The 13756-nt window shown below is 44.0% G+C and overlaps 1 protein-coding gene across 12 annotated transcripts in view; it reads left to right on the forward strand.

Annotated features, from left to right (window-relative positions):
- The window catches only part of tle3b (TLE family member 3, transcriptional corepressor b), a 29396-nt gene extending 16086 nt beyond the window's left edge, over positions 1 to 13310 (forward strand). For 6 of the 12 annotated variants that reach the window (XM_082527807.1, XM_082527803.1, XM_082527810.1 and 3 more), the window contains 14 exons: positions 660 to 863; positions 1328 to 1387; positions 3746 to 3868; positions 4321 to 4371; positions 4780 to 4935; positions 5827 to 5965; positions 6438 to 6610; positions 7203 to 7279; positions 7372 to 7621; positions 8503 to 8750; positions 8881 to 9028; positions 9210 to 9360; positions 11278 to 11354; positions 11846 to 13310. In XM_082527807.1, the coding sequence (XP_082383933.1) occupies positions 660 to 863; positions 1328 to 1387; positions 3746 to 3868; positions 4321 to 4371; positions 4780 to 4935; positions 5827 to 5965; positions 6438 to 6610; positions 7203 to 7279; positions 7372 to 7621; positions 8503 to 8750; positions 8881 to 9028; positions 9210 to 9360; positions 11278 to 11354; positions 11846 to 11953 (1965 nt within the window). In that variant the 3' untranslated portion in view covers positions 11954 to 13310. Of the gene's footprint in view, positions 1 to 659; positions 865 to 1327; positions 1388 to 3745; positions 3869 to 4320; positions 4372 to 4779; positions 4936 to 5826; positions 5966 to 6437; positions 6611 to 7202; positions 7280 to 7371; positions 7622 to 8502; positions 8751 to 8880; positions 9029 to 9209; positions 9361 to 11277; positions 11355 to 11845 lie in introns of all 12 variants that reach the window. The other 6 variants (XM_082527812.1, XM_082527806.1, XM_082527805.1 and 3 more) reach the window with 2 other exon arrangements.
- Positions 13311 to 13756: the final 446 nt, after the last annotated feature.

Genomic DNA, 13756 nt, shown 5'->3' on the forward strand with positions numbered 1-13756 from the left:
AAAAGCGTTGTATCGTTTTTGGCGACCACAGGTGACGTGTTATTGAGTCAAACACAGTTGTCAGATAAAGGTCACGTACCAAAACAATGAGCAATTTGTAAAGCTTGCAGTGATAAGCGTATCAGTGTGGTAATGAGTGCAGAGCGTGATTTTTTTTTTTTTTTTTTTTAAAGAGAACCAGACGTGTAGAACAAACGTGAGGTCGGGGTCCTTTCAGAGGAGGAACATTATGAGTCATCTGTGTGCAAACTCTGCACGGGTTTGCTAACTTTTACATCGCTGGTGAAACAGCCTTTTTGGGGCAGTTTGTAATTCAAGTGTTGCTCAAGCCTCAAATGGTAAATATCATGTGGCTGCAGCTCCTCCTTGTTCTGATTTGCTTTCTTTAATAGGAATTTAAATTGAATATCTTTATACTCAAACACCTGTCAGTTTTTCTGGGAAGTAGTGATTGGTATTTCACACTATTTCCTGGTGGAGCTGGATCCACATGTTGGCGGAGATTTGCAGGCAGCTATTACGCATAAACTGTTTGGCTTTCAACTGAATGTCGTCAAAGCCAGCTCTAATGCAGCAGAGTGTGCTCATTCATGGATCCACTTCCCAGCCGACCCACTTGTCCTCTGTCGTGTCTCTCGTCTCTCTGCGTTTGTTTGCAGCAGCAGCAGCTTCAGGCTCAGCACCTCTCTCACGCTGCCCACGGTCCCCCGGTCCAACTGCCCCCTCACCCTTCAGGCCTGCAGCCGCCCGGCATCCCCCCCGTGACGGGCGCTGGCTCCGGCCTGCTGGCTCTAGGTGCTCTTGGCAGCCAAGCCCACCTGCCTGTGAAGGATGAGAAGAACCACCACGACCTGGAGCACCGAGGTGAGGAGCAAAGCCTGCCACACACAAACACGCTGCCTATGGCATTTTAGGGATGATGGCTAACTGTAGCTGCCAAGCACTGCTTTCTCCAGCCAAATATATTAATCAGTGAAACACATCAATATAGGTTTTTAAATGTTTTTGTACCAAATGCTTGTGTGACAAAAAAAAATTTATATTAGATTTTAGATGTTTTTCTTGTCAATCCCTTGATTGTGTCAGCATGAAAATAGTTTATTCTGACACAAGACAACATAAGTTGTAATCATTCCTTTACCATTAGTATTAAGGCTTTAAAAGCCATTAACATATCAGCAATTGAGGTATCAGGTTAATAATTGTTGATCTTAAATATGAAAATTAAACATGTCTTCCAAGTGGTATCAAAATCAATACTGCTGAGTTGCTGATATGAGTAATCCTGGTGACACCCATACTAATTTGTTTTGCTTTTCTCTCTCCTGGCCCCTCATCTTTTCACTCGCCCCTGGCCATTCCTCTGAAAGAACGCGAGTCGAGCACGGTACGTTGACTCTCCGTCTCCTGTGTGTCGCTCTCTTGCTTACTGTGTTTGGTGATTAGGTGTCTTTACATAGACGACAGCCCTTTGTTCAATAGAAACTCATGTGCGGACACACACACACACACTGCTGTAGTCACAGGGGTATAAGCTGACTGAATCAAATAATTACGTCTGGCCAAATAAGCCAGTGCCATCTAATCCAGGTGGAAAATGACTCCAATCACTGAGCAAGGATTAGTAGTCAGCAACCTCCTTTAATTTCAGCACAATTAAAAGCGACTTTGACTCTCCTTCTCTTCATCCCTAACCACCTTAAAGGATTTACTGGTTGCATGTGTCCCCTACCTGGCTCTTTACATCCCCTCTTATCTACCTGTCTCCTTTTCTTTTGCTAATTCTATTATTTTTCTGCTCTGTATTCTTATCTTAGTCATTCATTCCTTTCCAGCGCTTTTTTGATTCACCCTCCAGTCTCTCGCCGTCACAGTCTCTTCCTTCTCATGTTAAGGTCCTTGTTTATTGGGCTAGCTTAAAGCTCTCAGTTAGCCAGAGTGCAACGCTCTGTTGGATCTGCTTGGCCAGATTGAGTTCCCATTGACTGACCATCCTGAATGGACCCACTCATGTCTGAAGGGAACCCAAACTCGTCCCTCTTCTCATGTGGTGACGAGCGGCTGCCAACGCCACCTTACCTGATCTCCCCGCCACAGTCTTCTCCCTCTCTTTTCCAGTTTGCGCACACAGTCTTCCTGTCCTTTTGTGTCAGGTCATCTGATACTGGAGTTGGAGGCAAGTGCAGGGTTATTGAGTCTAAGCAATCCTTGAAAGGCTTCAGACTCAGATACACAGACAGGCTGCAGTAGATTTTTATCGGTCTATCTTTGCACCAAACCAGATTAAAACTCTTCCACAGCAGCAGCTGAACCTGAGGAGGAGGCCAAAAGCTGCTTGGTTAGCGTAATTGGTTGGGCAACTGTAGTGGAAGTGTATGTTGTTAACTCCTCCAGCACACTTTTTTTCCTCACACTCTCCTCAATTTAGGAGGTTTTTATCTCACTAGGTTTTCAAGCTGTTACCTTTCTATGCTGTTCTTTCTTTTTGAGTCAGCCAATATGTCAGAAACCTCCCTACTGCCTCTTTCACCAGGCCTTTCTGTCTCTGATGAAGGCAGGGATTTGTTGAGCTACCTAACAGTGTGGGCTATCCTCAGGGTGTTCTCGCCTACACTTCCTCCCTCCTTCTCCCCCTGCCTTTTGGCCTGTTTGGCAGTGCCACCCCACCACACCAGCGCCCAGACTACAAAAACCCTGTTTGCAGCTTCTGAGAGAGTGCCAGCCTGTCCGAGCATTCCCACTAGTGGGGAGGACTCATTGCCACACTGCTATGCTCTCATTGCTTGCCAAGTTCCTTTCCTGTTTTGCTCTCTTGTCTGCCTTCATTTTCTTTTCTGTTTTTTTTTTTTTTTTCCTTCCTTTCCCCTTCATTTTCTCACTCTCTCTTTCATGGCTCTTTTCTCTGCTGGCAGCACCCTCTTTCACTTTGCTCTCTGGTCCAGGTTCCCTTAGTGGCCTCTTTCTTTGCTTCCTCTTTTTTAAAAACATTAGTTCATTTTCATGAACTCTACAGTCAGTGTTTTTTCACTGTGACCTGTCACATTACAGAGATAAGCACACATACAGGAGCAGCAGCCTTAGACTTGGTTTTTGTGGTCAGTTTTGTTTTTATTTGCATGTACTTACTGTTATGCAGTACTGTTATGAATGTGGCTTGTTGAGTTTGAGTTGGTAGCGTGTTTCTGGCTTTCTTGTGTGTGTGCATGCTTCAATTTTTTTTCCTCTTTGCCTCTGCTCTTTCATCACCTTGTGTACCACTCTCCCATTGGTGTTCTCTGTGTTTATGCGCTAGCTGTTTCCTCAGTCTAGGACTGTTGTCCAGTTAGCTTTGCACCCAATAGTGTTACTGGTCTGACAAAGGAAAGGGCACTAGAGTCCTCTCTGGGTGAAAACGCACTGCTCGGTAGCATGCGCCTCTCATCAAGGTTTGTCACCTGCTGCATTTAAACTACAAAACAGTGACTTTGCTGAAGGGCACAATCTGGCAGAAAAGAGTTTGCTCTACATCACAGGCTCCACTCAACTGATAACTCCATTCATTTGCAATATTGGGTTGCCAAGACAGCAGCTTAAAGTGCTGAAAGATTGTTTCAGAGATTTATTAAAATGCAATTCTACATAATGCAACACACCGTAATGTCCTCATAGCTCTCTAAGCACATATAGTTCAGGATATTTATTGTTTTAAAGAGACTAAAAGGGAACTGGAGACTGATGTGGTCTGTCTGCATGTTCTTGTTGGCAGAATAACTCAGTTTCGCCATCAGACAGCCTGCGGGCAGCAAGCGAGAAGCACCGCAGCTCATCAGACTATGGTCTCGAGTCCAAGAAACGCAAAGTGGACGACAAAGACAGCATGAGCAGATATGTGAGTGTTTACTTTTCGTCCAAATAATAAAAAATGATGATGTTTGTAGCCTGTTTCGTTTCAAAATTTACCTTTCAATTGCTAATTGCGGTTTTCCTGGAAGGGTATACCTGAGTTTATTCAGTTAGCTTAGTAATGAAACTTACTTAACGCTAAATGCAAAGTTTATTATGTGCATACTGTTTCTATCCACAGACTTGTCTTCATATTAGTTAAAATTAATGCCAGGTTGCAAAGTTCTCCCAAAGACACTTCATTGAAGATGTAAATATTAGAAACTGTGGCAAAGTGTTACATTTAGCATTTTGAACTTTTCTCTGTGTGCAGCAAATAACCCTGTAGCTCATTCATTCTCAGTCTTCACATCTGGTCTGTCAAGAATGTGGACCACTTTGGTTTATGCTGTAATTTTTGCCGTCCCAGTGAGCTAACCCGTTACTCCGTCATTTCAGGACAGTGATGGAGACAAAAGTGATGACTTGGTGGTGGATGTCTCCAATGAGGTAAGACTGCAATTAAACTGAGCTGCTCAGTCACATTTTTCAGTGTGAAGGCTGAACACAAAACTAAACACAGCTCTCTTTTGTCTGCCGAAGCCTCAACACCTTTCCACATTGCCAAAAAGTCTATCAAAATATTGGTTGTGTGCGATGAGTGTGTGTTTACTTGCTGTATTTCTTTTGCCACTCATGCAGAAAGTGCGACAAAGAATACAAAGAAAAAGGGGGTGACAGGTGAATGAGAAGTGCGTGCATGTGTGTGTGAGAAGGAGAATGTGAACGTGCATGAGTATATTTATCTGTGTTTGCACATGAGGCCCCGGTTTGTTTGACCTACATGTACATGCCAGTGGCTTTCCTCCAGTCTGTTTGCTCAGTCTCGCTCTCTGTCTGTCTCATTTAACTCTGTAGGATCCGGCCACCCCTCGAGTTAGCCCCGCTCACTCCCCTCCTGAAAACGGGCTGGATAAATCACGAGTCCTGAAGAAAGATGCTGCCCCCAACAGCCCCGCCTCTGTCGCCTCTTCGGGCAGCACGCCGTCCTCTAAAGCTAAGGACCACGCCCATGTGAGTGTCAGTGACATGCTGCAAGACTAGAGAGAAGCTGAAATAAGGAGGTTACAGCGGAAGGGCAGGGGAGGCTGAACTGACACACTAAAGAGCATTTGTCAAGTGAAGTGGATGTCTGTGTGAAAGACTAATACGCAGGCTTAGCAGTTAGCTCTTATGCGGGGCTTGCGAGGGCAGAGGGTAGATGCACTCTCAGGAAATCAAACCCTATGGCTCAGCCCTCTCAATCTCCTTTATGGCTTACCCAATAAATGGTCATTTCTCCCTCGGCCTCAGGCTGTAAATAACCCAGAGACACAGCAGCGGGGGAACTGCTGTCTCTGTCTTTTTATGCTGCAACTCATCTTCTCTCCTTCCAACTCCCACTTTCTCTAATACTGAAGTGTTCACTGACACGGCTATGTTAGTGAAATGTTTTTTGTAAAGCTAAGGATTAGGATAGCTTTTTAATCCACATCATCTCTCTCCACCTATAATGTCACTAGGCTAAACCCCCACTTCTTCAGCCTCCCATTTGCCAAACATTGAAGGATTTGGATTAATTATAAGAGGTGTTTGGGACATCATCTTGAATGTCTAGCCACTCCTAATAAGCTTGACTTCTAAGCAAAGGTTTATATCCGTACCCCCAAACACACAAACACACACCATGGCTGTAATGGAAGTGTCAGTGTTAGATTGGATTACCTCAAGCCGTCCACTCAGATTGTCACTCTGGATTTTCCTGCCAGTGAGGGTATTTTTGACTCTGTGGGGGATTTTGAACTCTGGTATGGATGCTGTTTGTGTGCCCATGTGTATGTGCACGCACATGTGAACTTACAACTTTCAGTAATAGGATCCAAATCACACTGAGGTTAAAAGTTGAAGACTATCTCTGTTTTTTAGAATGACAAGTCATCTACGCCAAGCTTGAAGTCAAACACGCCTACACCGAGGAACGAGGCGCCGACACCTGGAACAAGCACCACTCCAGGACTACGGCCTCTAACTATGGGCAAACCGTCCGGCATGATGGAGGCATTGGGTGAGTATCTGCAAGATACTGTTGTTTGTTTGTTTTTGTTTTTTTGGGGGGGGTTGTAATCAAATCATCCAAATGTCACATCCAGTCATACAGGCCCACAGGCAAGCCAGCACCGACTGGTTGTTAGGAAAAATGTATAGTTCCCAGCACCAACCACCATAACAACTAATAATTTGAATTTCAACTGAATTTGACTGGGGTCTTATTGGACCAAGGGGAAAAAAAATCTCCTTCACATTTAAAGTTCATTTTAAAATTTGACAAAAACACCTCACCCAAAGCTGCTCCCAATTCCTAACCCCCTAACCATGTAATGTAATGCAATTTTCAATGCAACCCTGCGCTCACTGTAACAAATCATTGTTTGATGCCTAACAGAATGAATGATTCTTTCTTCTATGAGGTTTTTATATTTATCTTTATCTGGGTTTTTTTGTTTGTTTTTTTTTGTTTTGTTTTTTCTCTCCGTCAGCCGCGCCAGCCCTGCGTACCCCCCTGTCCATCGCCGGTTCTTATGCCACTCCCTTTGCCATGATGGGTCATCACGAGATGAACGGATCCCTGACGAGTCCTGGCGTGTATCCGGGTCTCATTTCCCCACAGATGAGCGCTGCAGCCGCCGCCGCCTACGGACGCTCGCCAATTGTAACTATTCCAGCTTCTATAAAGCATTTATTAGTGAAAATGAGGATTTATCACACACATCTGAATAAATAATGATTTGCCCGTTAGATAACGGCAGCCCTCGCGAACAGCTGTATTTATTATCCGCCGCTACAGTAGGTTGTGTTTGCAAAATGACTTTGAGAAACTTGAGCATTCCTTCTGCATTTCCATAACTCATTGTGAATATTTCTGCTTGGCTGGCTGCAGCTTGTTGTGTGTACATAATGAGAAAGTAGAAAGACGGCCCAGCTCCTTTACTTTGATGTTGGCTAGTTAGCATTCTAAAGACTAGAGAAAAATACATAAATCTTGGCCTCAAATGCATCTCCATGTTTGAAAATCTCTGAGCCCTTCATTAGCATTAGCATGTGGGATGTTATAGCCTTGTGCAAAGCTCCGCTGTATGCAGTGAAGCTCAGTCTGTGCCTTTCAAGGGATTTGCCTGGAAACAATGGTACAAGGGTTCCCCGAGGCGTAAGCACCTAAAGCAAGGCTGCAATCCGAATGTTAGCTTAGCCTGATTTATCTTTGCAGGTTGTTTGCTAACTGTTCCGCCGTTTTGTTCATGCAGGCGGGCTTCGACCCACATCCTCACATGAGAGCCTCTGGGCTGCCAGCCAGCCTCACTTCCATTTCTGGAGGAAAACCGTGAGTATTTAGGTTTTGTGTTTAAACTAGATTTGCATTTAATGGATTGCTTGAACTTCTAATGAGCTTTTCCATTCCTCTCTGTTCTGCAGAGCCTATTCTTTTCACGTAAGTGCAGATGGTCAGATGCAGCCCGTGCCCTTCCCTCCAGATGCACTGATAGGGCCAGGCATCCCACGGCACGCTCGCCAGATCAACACACTCAGCCACGGGGAAGTGGTGTGCGCCGTCACCATCAGCAATCCCACACGTCACGTCTACACCGGTGGCAAGGGTTGTGTCAAGATCTGGGACATCAGCCAGCCAGGCAGCAAGAGCCCAGTGTCCCAACTCGACTGCCTGGTAACTTTGTTATTTCGTTAGAAGTCTCAGGAGGAGAAAGTGTGAAATGTGATTTAGATGCGTGTCATTAGACTAGCTGTTGTAAGGCTTCCAACCAGAGCACAGACATAATGCATTCATGTTTCATGAAGTCTGTGTGATTGGTCACTTCATTAAGAGTTTTCTTAAGCATCAAATGTAGCCTGACCCCACATCCCCCAGTAGCTTTCCTCCTGATCCCAGCAGACACAGATGTGAATAATTCAGCATAGTGTCTCACTGCTGTGCTGAAATAATCCTTGGTAAGGGGAGGGGGAGGGGGAAAAAAAGCCTGCTGAGTAATGATGTTCTGATTGGCCAACCCTGTCTGCCATTACCCAGCTCATTACTTCCTCCCAACTGCCTCCCGTTTCTCATTTTGATACTGTAGCTTCATGCAGTTATACTCATCTGGCCTCCAACACCCTTAAGGTTCGTCCAGAGTGCAATCGGGTCTTATAAAGTCATCAGGGTGCTGTTTTAATTCCACCAAGAGCTCCCACGGTCCTATTGATCTGTCTTCTTGCTTTCTCGGAGCCTGGCCAACAGCTGCAGCCCCACACGTTCTTTCTGCATCTCTTGTTAACGCTGACATCCACATATTCGCTGTATCAGAAACAAGAGTCGGCTACAGTGTGAAAACTTGTCAAAGAAAATCTGCTTTTGAGTTTAAAAAAAGGAAGCCTTAAATTAATACACTGATGTGCGTCGCTGATGTCTTTGCTTTTCAGCAGAAATATAACCGTCTTCTTCAAATCACTAATTATGCAGATATTTCACATGTTAAAAAAAAAAAACACAACACACAGATTATATCCAGTCATTAAGATTGGGGCGATACCCTGTCTTTGTTTATGCTCCAGAACAGAGACAATTACATCCGCTCCTGCAAGCTGTTGCCTGATGGCCGCACCCTAATAGTGGGTGGCGAGGCCAGCACACTGACCATCTGGGACCTGGCCTCACAGACGCCCCGCATAAAGGCTGAGCTCACTTCCTCTGCCCCAGCTTGCTACGCACTGGCTATCAGCCCTGACGCCAAGGTCTGCTTTTCCTGCTGCTCCGATGGAAACATCGCTGTGTGGGACCTCCATAACCAGACCCTGGTCAGGTCAGTACTTTGGAGCAGGGGATTTGTTTTAAACACTGCATTTAACAAAACGACCAAACGTCAACATAAGACACCTGCATGGAGAACTTTCTTTGTTCCTGGTCTAATTTTTGGCATCTTGTTGTTCCAGGCAGTTCCAGGGCCACACGGATGGAGCCAGCTGTATTGACATCTCCCACGACGGGACCAAACTGTGGACCGGAGGACTCGATAACACGGTCCGCTCCTGGGATTTGAGGGAAGGGCGACAGCTCCAGCAGCATGACTTTACCTCACAGGTAACAAAAAGTGGGGGGAAAAAACTTTTCTGTACATCCAGTTATAGTACTGAGTAACCTTTCTGACATGTCTTAGGCATTCAGTTTAGAAGTAGCAGTTAAGGGTTGTTTTAATGATTCTGGTTAGGGGATTCTTGGCTGCTTTGATGTTGTTGCTGATCCTGCTCTGTGCTTGTTGCAGATCTTCTCATTGGGCTACTGTCCCACTGGGGAATGGCTGGCCGTGGGTATGGAGAGCAGCAATGTGGAGGTGCTCCACCACACCAAGCCTGACAAGTACCAGCTGCACCTGCACGAAAGCTGCGTTCTTTCACTCAAGTTCGCCTACTGTGGTAAGTACTAGAGGAAGAGCTGTTTATATATTACAGACCTGTGAGCAAGAAAGTTTCATTTCACTTTTATCTGGCAATTATAGTGTTTAATGTTTGAGTGGCGCCAGATTTTGGCATGAATCCTATACTCCCACACGAAGGACGGCACGACCAAATGAGGGATGTACATGAAATTGTGTGCTACTCGAGCTGATGACAACAATGCTTCCCTACGTGTAACAGAACCTGCAAGCAGGGACAGACATGAAGCAAACAGACATGATGATAGCGAAATGTTATGATTGTGCTACAAACAAAAGCTAATCATGCGGTGACTATACTTGTCTTTGCTTATAGTGGACGTGTACTCTAACATAAGTACCTGTAGAGCAGCAGAGAGGATGAGTAATACCAGTGAGCTGCGCTCTCCATCCTTTCTCTTAATGGTTTATCCAGTTAAGGGTCACGTTGGCATGGAGCCTGTCTCAGCTATCATAGATCCACTTTAGAAATGACCTAGCGTGCAGGACTTTGGACAGCACGCAAGCACCACAAAGAAAAGGCAACTGTTGGATTCAAACCGCAAACTTCCTTTCTTCAAGTGGACAGTTTTCACCACTGAACCATCATGGCACCCAAACAGAGCCAGTTCATTTATATAAAAAAAAAAAGGAACTGGCTTGTTTTTTGTACAAAAATATGTTAAGCTATTGTAATCTTCTTGTGTGTGTGGCAGGTATCACATACCTGTCGATGAGAAGATGTGGTCTAGATTGATTCTGCATTCACAATGAGCAACCATTGCTGATAACGGGGTTTTGGTACCAACAACCAGAATTGTATATAAAAAAAAAGTCAGCTTGGGAATGCTTGCTTTAACATGTATTAGCAATGTTAAGAAAACATAACTGAAAAGTTAAACAAATGCATAAAATGTGAAATATTTAGAGACGCTTGGTGGTTAGTCTGCTACTCTATAGGTTTTTTTGGGGGGTACTGGTGAGAGAATTTGGACTCCTGACCTAACATCCCTGACCTGGCCGCCTGTTAAATGTGGTGAACATGGATTTTTCCGGATCTTTAACTTGTCTTGACAGCCGCTTGGGCTCGAAACCACATCTTTACACACTGCCTGGCCAGGATTTTGCAGTCTCTGTGCAGCTGGTTACTACTCTCTGTACTATAAAAACAAACAGGACCACCATTTGTGTAAATCCAGAAATGACTGAATGTGATTAAAGTGCTGTTTGTTTGCTTTTCAGAATATTTTTATGAACTCTTAATGAGTGCAGCTTATTTGTAAAAAGTGAAATGTGACACTTATGCAGCTCACATGACTGAGTCTGAATTTCAGGGGGTGAGGACTGTACGCGTGAACATGGGAGAAGTTACTTTACAAACAGGATCATTAGGGAAATTTGTTAATGCTTTTTAGCGAGGATCACTGTGCCTGTTAGGCAGACCAGCTGGTTTCCAGTTTGAGGCTGAGACAAATGAGGTTTTACTGCTGCACTTCTCCTAGAAATGTCCATATTCATTTAGTCTCCGAAGACCCCCCACAGCACCGTCTCATATCTCTGCCGCCACAGAACTAGTTCATTCAAATAAAGCTCACTGCTTCAGAGCTCGCGCTGTCACTAATTAAATCATTAGCCAAATAGTCAATTGGGTAATTAATCAGAGGGTGATTAAAATAATTATCTAAGAGGAAGTGGTGCGAGTCTCCTTCATTATGGGCATTTTATGATTGCTGGTGTAGTGGCAATTTTTCCCCTTCAGGTTTTTATGGCCATTGATGATGTTATTACAGTCACGTGTTGGCTGTGTTCTGCACAGCTCTATTGCAGGACTGAAGGACAGCAGTGACCATGTTTGTGTGTCTCTCTCAGCACACACACATTGGATTGTACTCTAAAGAGGTGTGTTCTGTGTTTGCAGGTAAATGGTTTGTGAGCACAGGGAAGGACAACCTGCTGAATGCATGGAGGACTCCTTATGGTGCCAGCATATTCCAGGTAACTGGATAACTACGAACACACAGCTCCAGTCGAAGGTTTGGACATGAAGGAGCGAGTGTGTCCAAACTTTTTAACTGGAGCTGCAGTGCAAAGAGAGGCCGATGGGTCCTAGAATAATTTTGGCTGGAAAAATGGCTAAATTCAGATTGTTTTAATCTCACACTGCACTTGTATACAACTCATTAGTTTTGTTTCTTAATTTTAAAATGCAAGCCGAGGCTTTTCCAGTTCAGATTTCTGGTTTATATTTTGTCCTTGAGCTAATGTGACATCAGCCGATTCTTCCTGAAGGACAGTTGGGCAGCTAATTCATGAGTAATCTGACTGAATTAAACAGCTGTGTACCCACATGGTGCTGAACAAATCACATAGTTTTCTCTCCTTGTGGTTAAAATATTGAGTCCAAGACTGAGAACCTGAAAACCAACACAAAAGAAATGATGACTTGGAATATTCAGTGGTAATCCTGTTTTCTTTTCTTTCCACAGTCGAAGGAGTCGTCCTCCGTCCTGAGCTGCGACATCTCAGCAGATGACAAATACATCGTGACAGGATCCGGTGACAAGAAGGCCACCGTCTACGAGGTCATCTACTAGAGAGAAAGAGGCTCCCGCTCTGCTTCAGCACTTCTACTGAGATTAAAGTTTTCTCCCTGACCAACCGTCTGCGGGCTGCAGATTTCTCAAAGTGTACTCGTGGAAATCAGAGGCGCTGTCGGCCTGAGGATGCTTGTACTGGAAAGAAATGAACTTTTTTTCGTCCTTTTGTCTTTGGGTTTATTTTTGGGTTGCACTTTTTTGATTTTTTTCTTTCCTCAAGAATATTTGGATGTAACCTGGTGAAGCAGCGCTTCATTGTGAGAAACTCCTTCCCCAGACATCTTGTGCAAAGTGTACATATTGGAATAAATAAGACATTTTATATATATTATAAAAATATATATATTTTCATGTCCTGGGTGTACTTGTGGTGATTTTTTTTTCTCCCCCTCCCACTCTGTTTGATATTTGAGTGGGACATGAGAACTTTTTAACAGTTTTGCGCTTTGTTTTTCTTAAAGCACATTCTGCAGGCTGATCTTTTTTTGGAAATCAGAGGAGCACCAAACTTGTAGATTTTTTTTTTTTTTTTTTTTTTAAATGGCCTTTTTGTCACAGTGCTCTTACGGACAAAAATCACGGTTTCTGTGTGAGATGGAGCTTCGGCTGCTTTGGACTACTGTGGGATCGAACGGTGCACTATGATTCGTGAAAAGACATGGATGTAAATTTCATTCATATATATATAGAAATTCTTTTTAAAGTGTACTAAGTGTACTGCTCTGTCTGTGCTATCTCTCCCCTGTTTGTTTTACCTTGTTAGTTTAAGGGAGATGGGGAAACATTTAAGCTCAGCCTAACCCTTGGACCTCAGTTGGCAGCAGAAGCACAGCGACGGGCACAAACTGAATGACAATGTGCTTTTTGCTAACTTGACGTAATGTGGATGTTGAATTGCTCCATTGATTTCCTGGCTACAGACCAAACTCAAACAGTCCAATCTGTGCTATTGGAATTACTCTGCCCTTTGTATCTTATCAATATTCCTGGAACGTGTTTGTTTGGCCGTGACGGGGAGACAGGCAGACATTTGACCCTTGACCCGACTGCGCGGATTGGTCCGTCTCTACAGACGTGCTCGATGCCTGTAGATGCTTGTTAATAATAAAAAGAAGAATGAGGAGGTGGTAATGGCACTTAAATATAAACAGAAAAACTCAAGTTAGTGAATCAAGGTGGTGTAAAATTCAAACTGTGCTCTTGGTTCTTGTCAGCATTTCCCACAAGAAATTATGAATGGGGTGAAATGCACCAGTCCCCTCTGAGTAACACCAAAGTATGTAGCAAATGCTGTCGGCACTGAAAAGAAATGTACAGTTGTTAATAAAATCAATAAAACTGTTTTTCTAGACTGGCCCATTTCATATTGTTTGACCCAACGGTGTTCATCAGGTGTTCCCGACAAGCACCCGTGCATTGTGAAGGACTGCTCCGACACGCAAGCCAGCATCGCGGGGATGGAACTTTATAGGAATGCTTTGACATTTTGGGGAATTCTGCTTCCTGATAGCACTCTTACATAAATATGATGTTACAACCCACAGACTGTTAGCTTAGCAAACTGAGTGTAAACAGGGAAACGGCGTAGCTCTGATCAAAGGTAACTGTACGCTTTGTTTGCTTTACCTGTACAAAAGGCCAAGTTTAAGAACAACTCGCATGGATTGTGGTTTTCATGGAGGTCTGTGGGCTGAAGGTTACTTTTCTCACTGGGACTTTGTGGAGTCTTATTAGTTTTTAAAGTTGTGTTCAGCCGAAAATGATCCTTCCAGAAAACACTAGCATGTTATTTTTACATTT

Source organism: Aulonocara stuartgranti, assembly GCF_965226115.1.
Source record: "Aulonocara stuartgranti genome assembly, chromosome: 1".
Taxonomy (NCBI): domain Eukaryota; kingdom Metazoa; phylum Chordata; class Actinopteri; order Cichliformes; family Cichlidae; genus Aulonocara; species Aulonocara stuartgranti.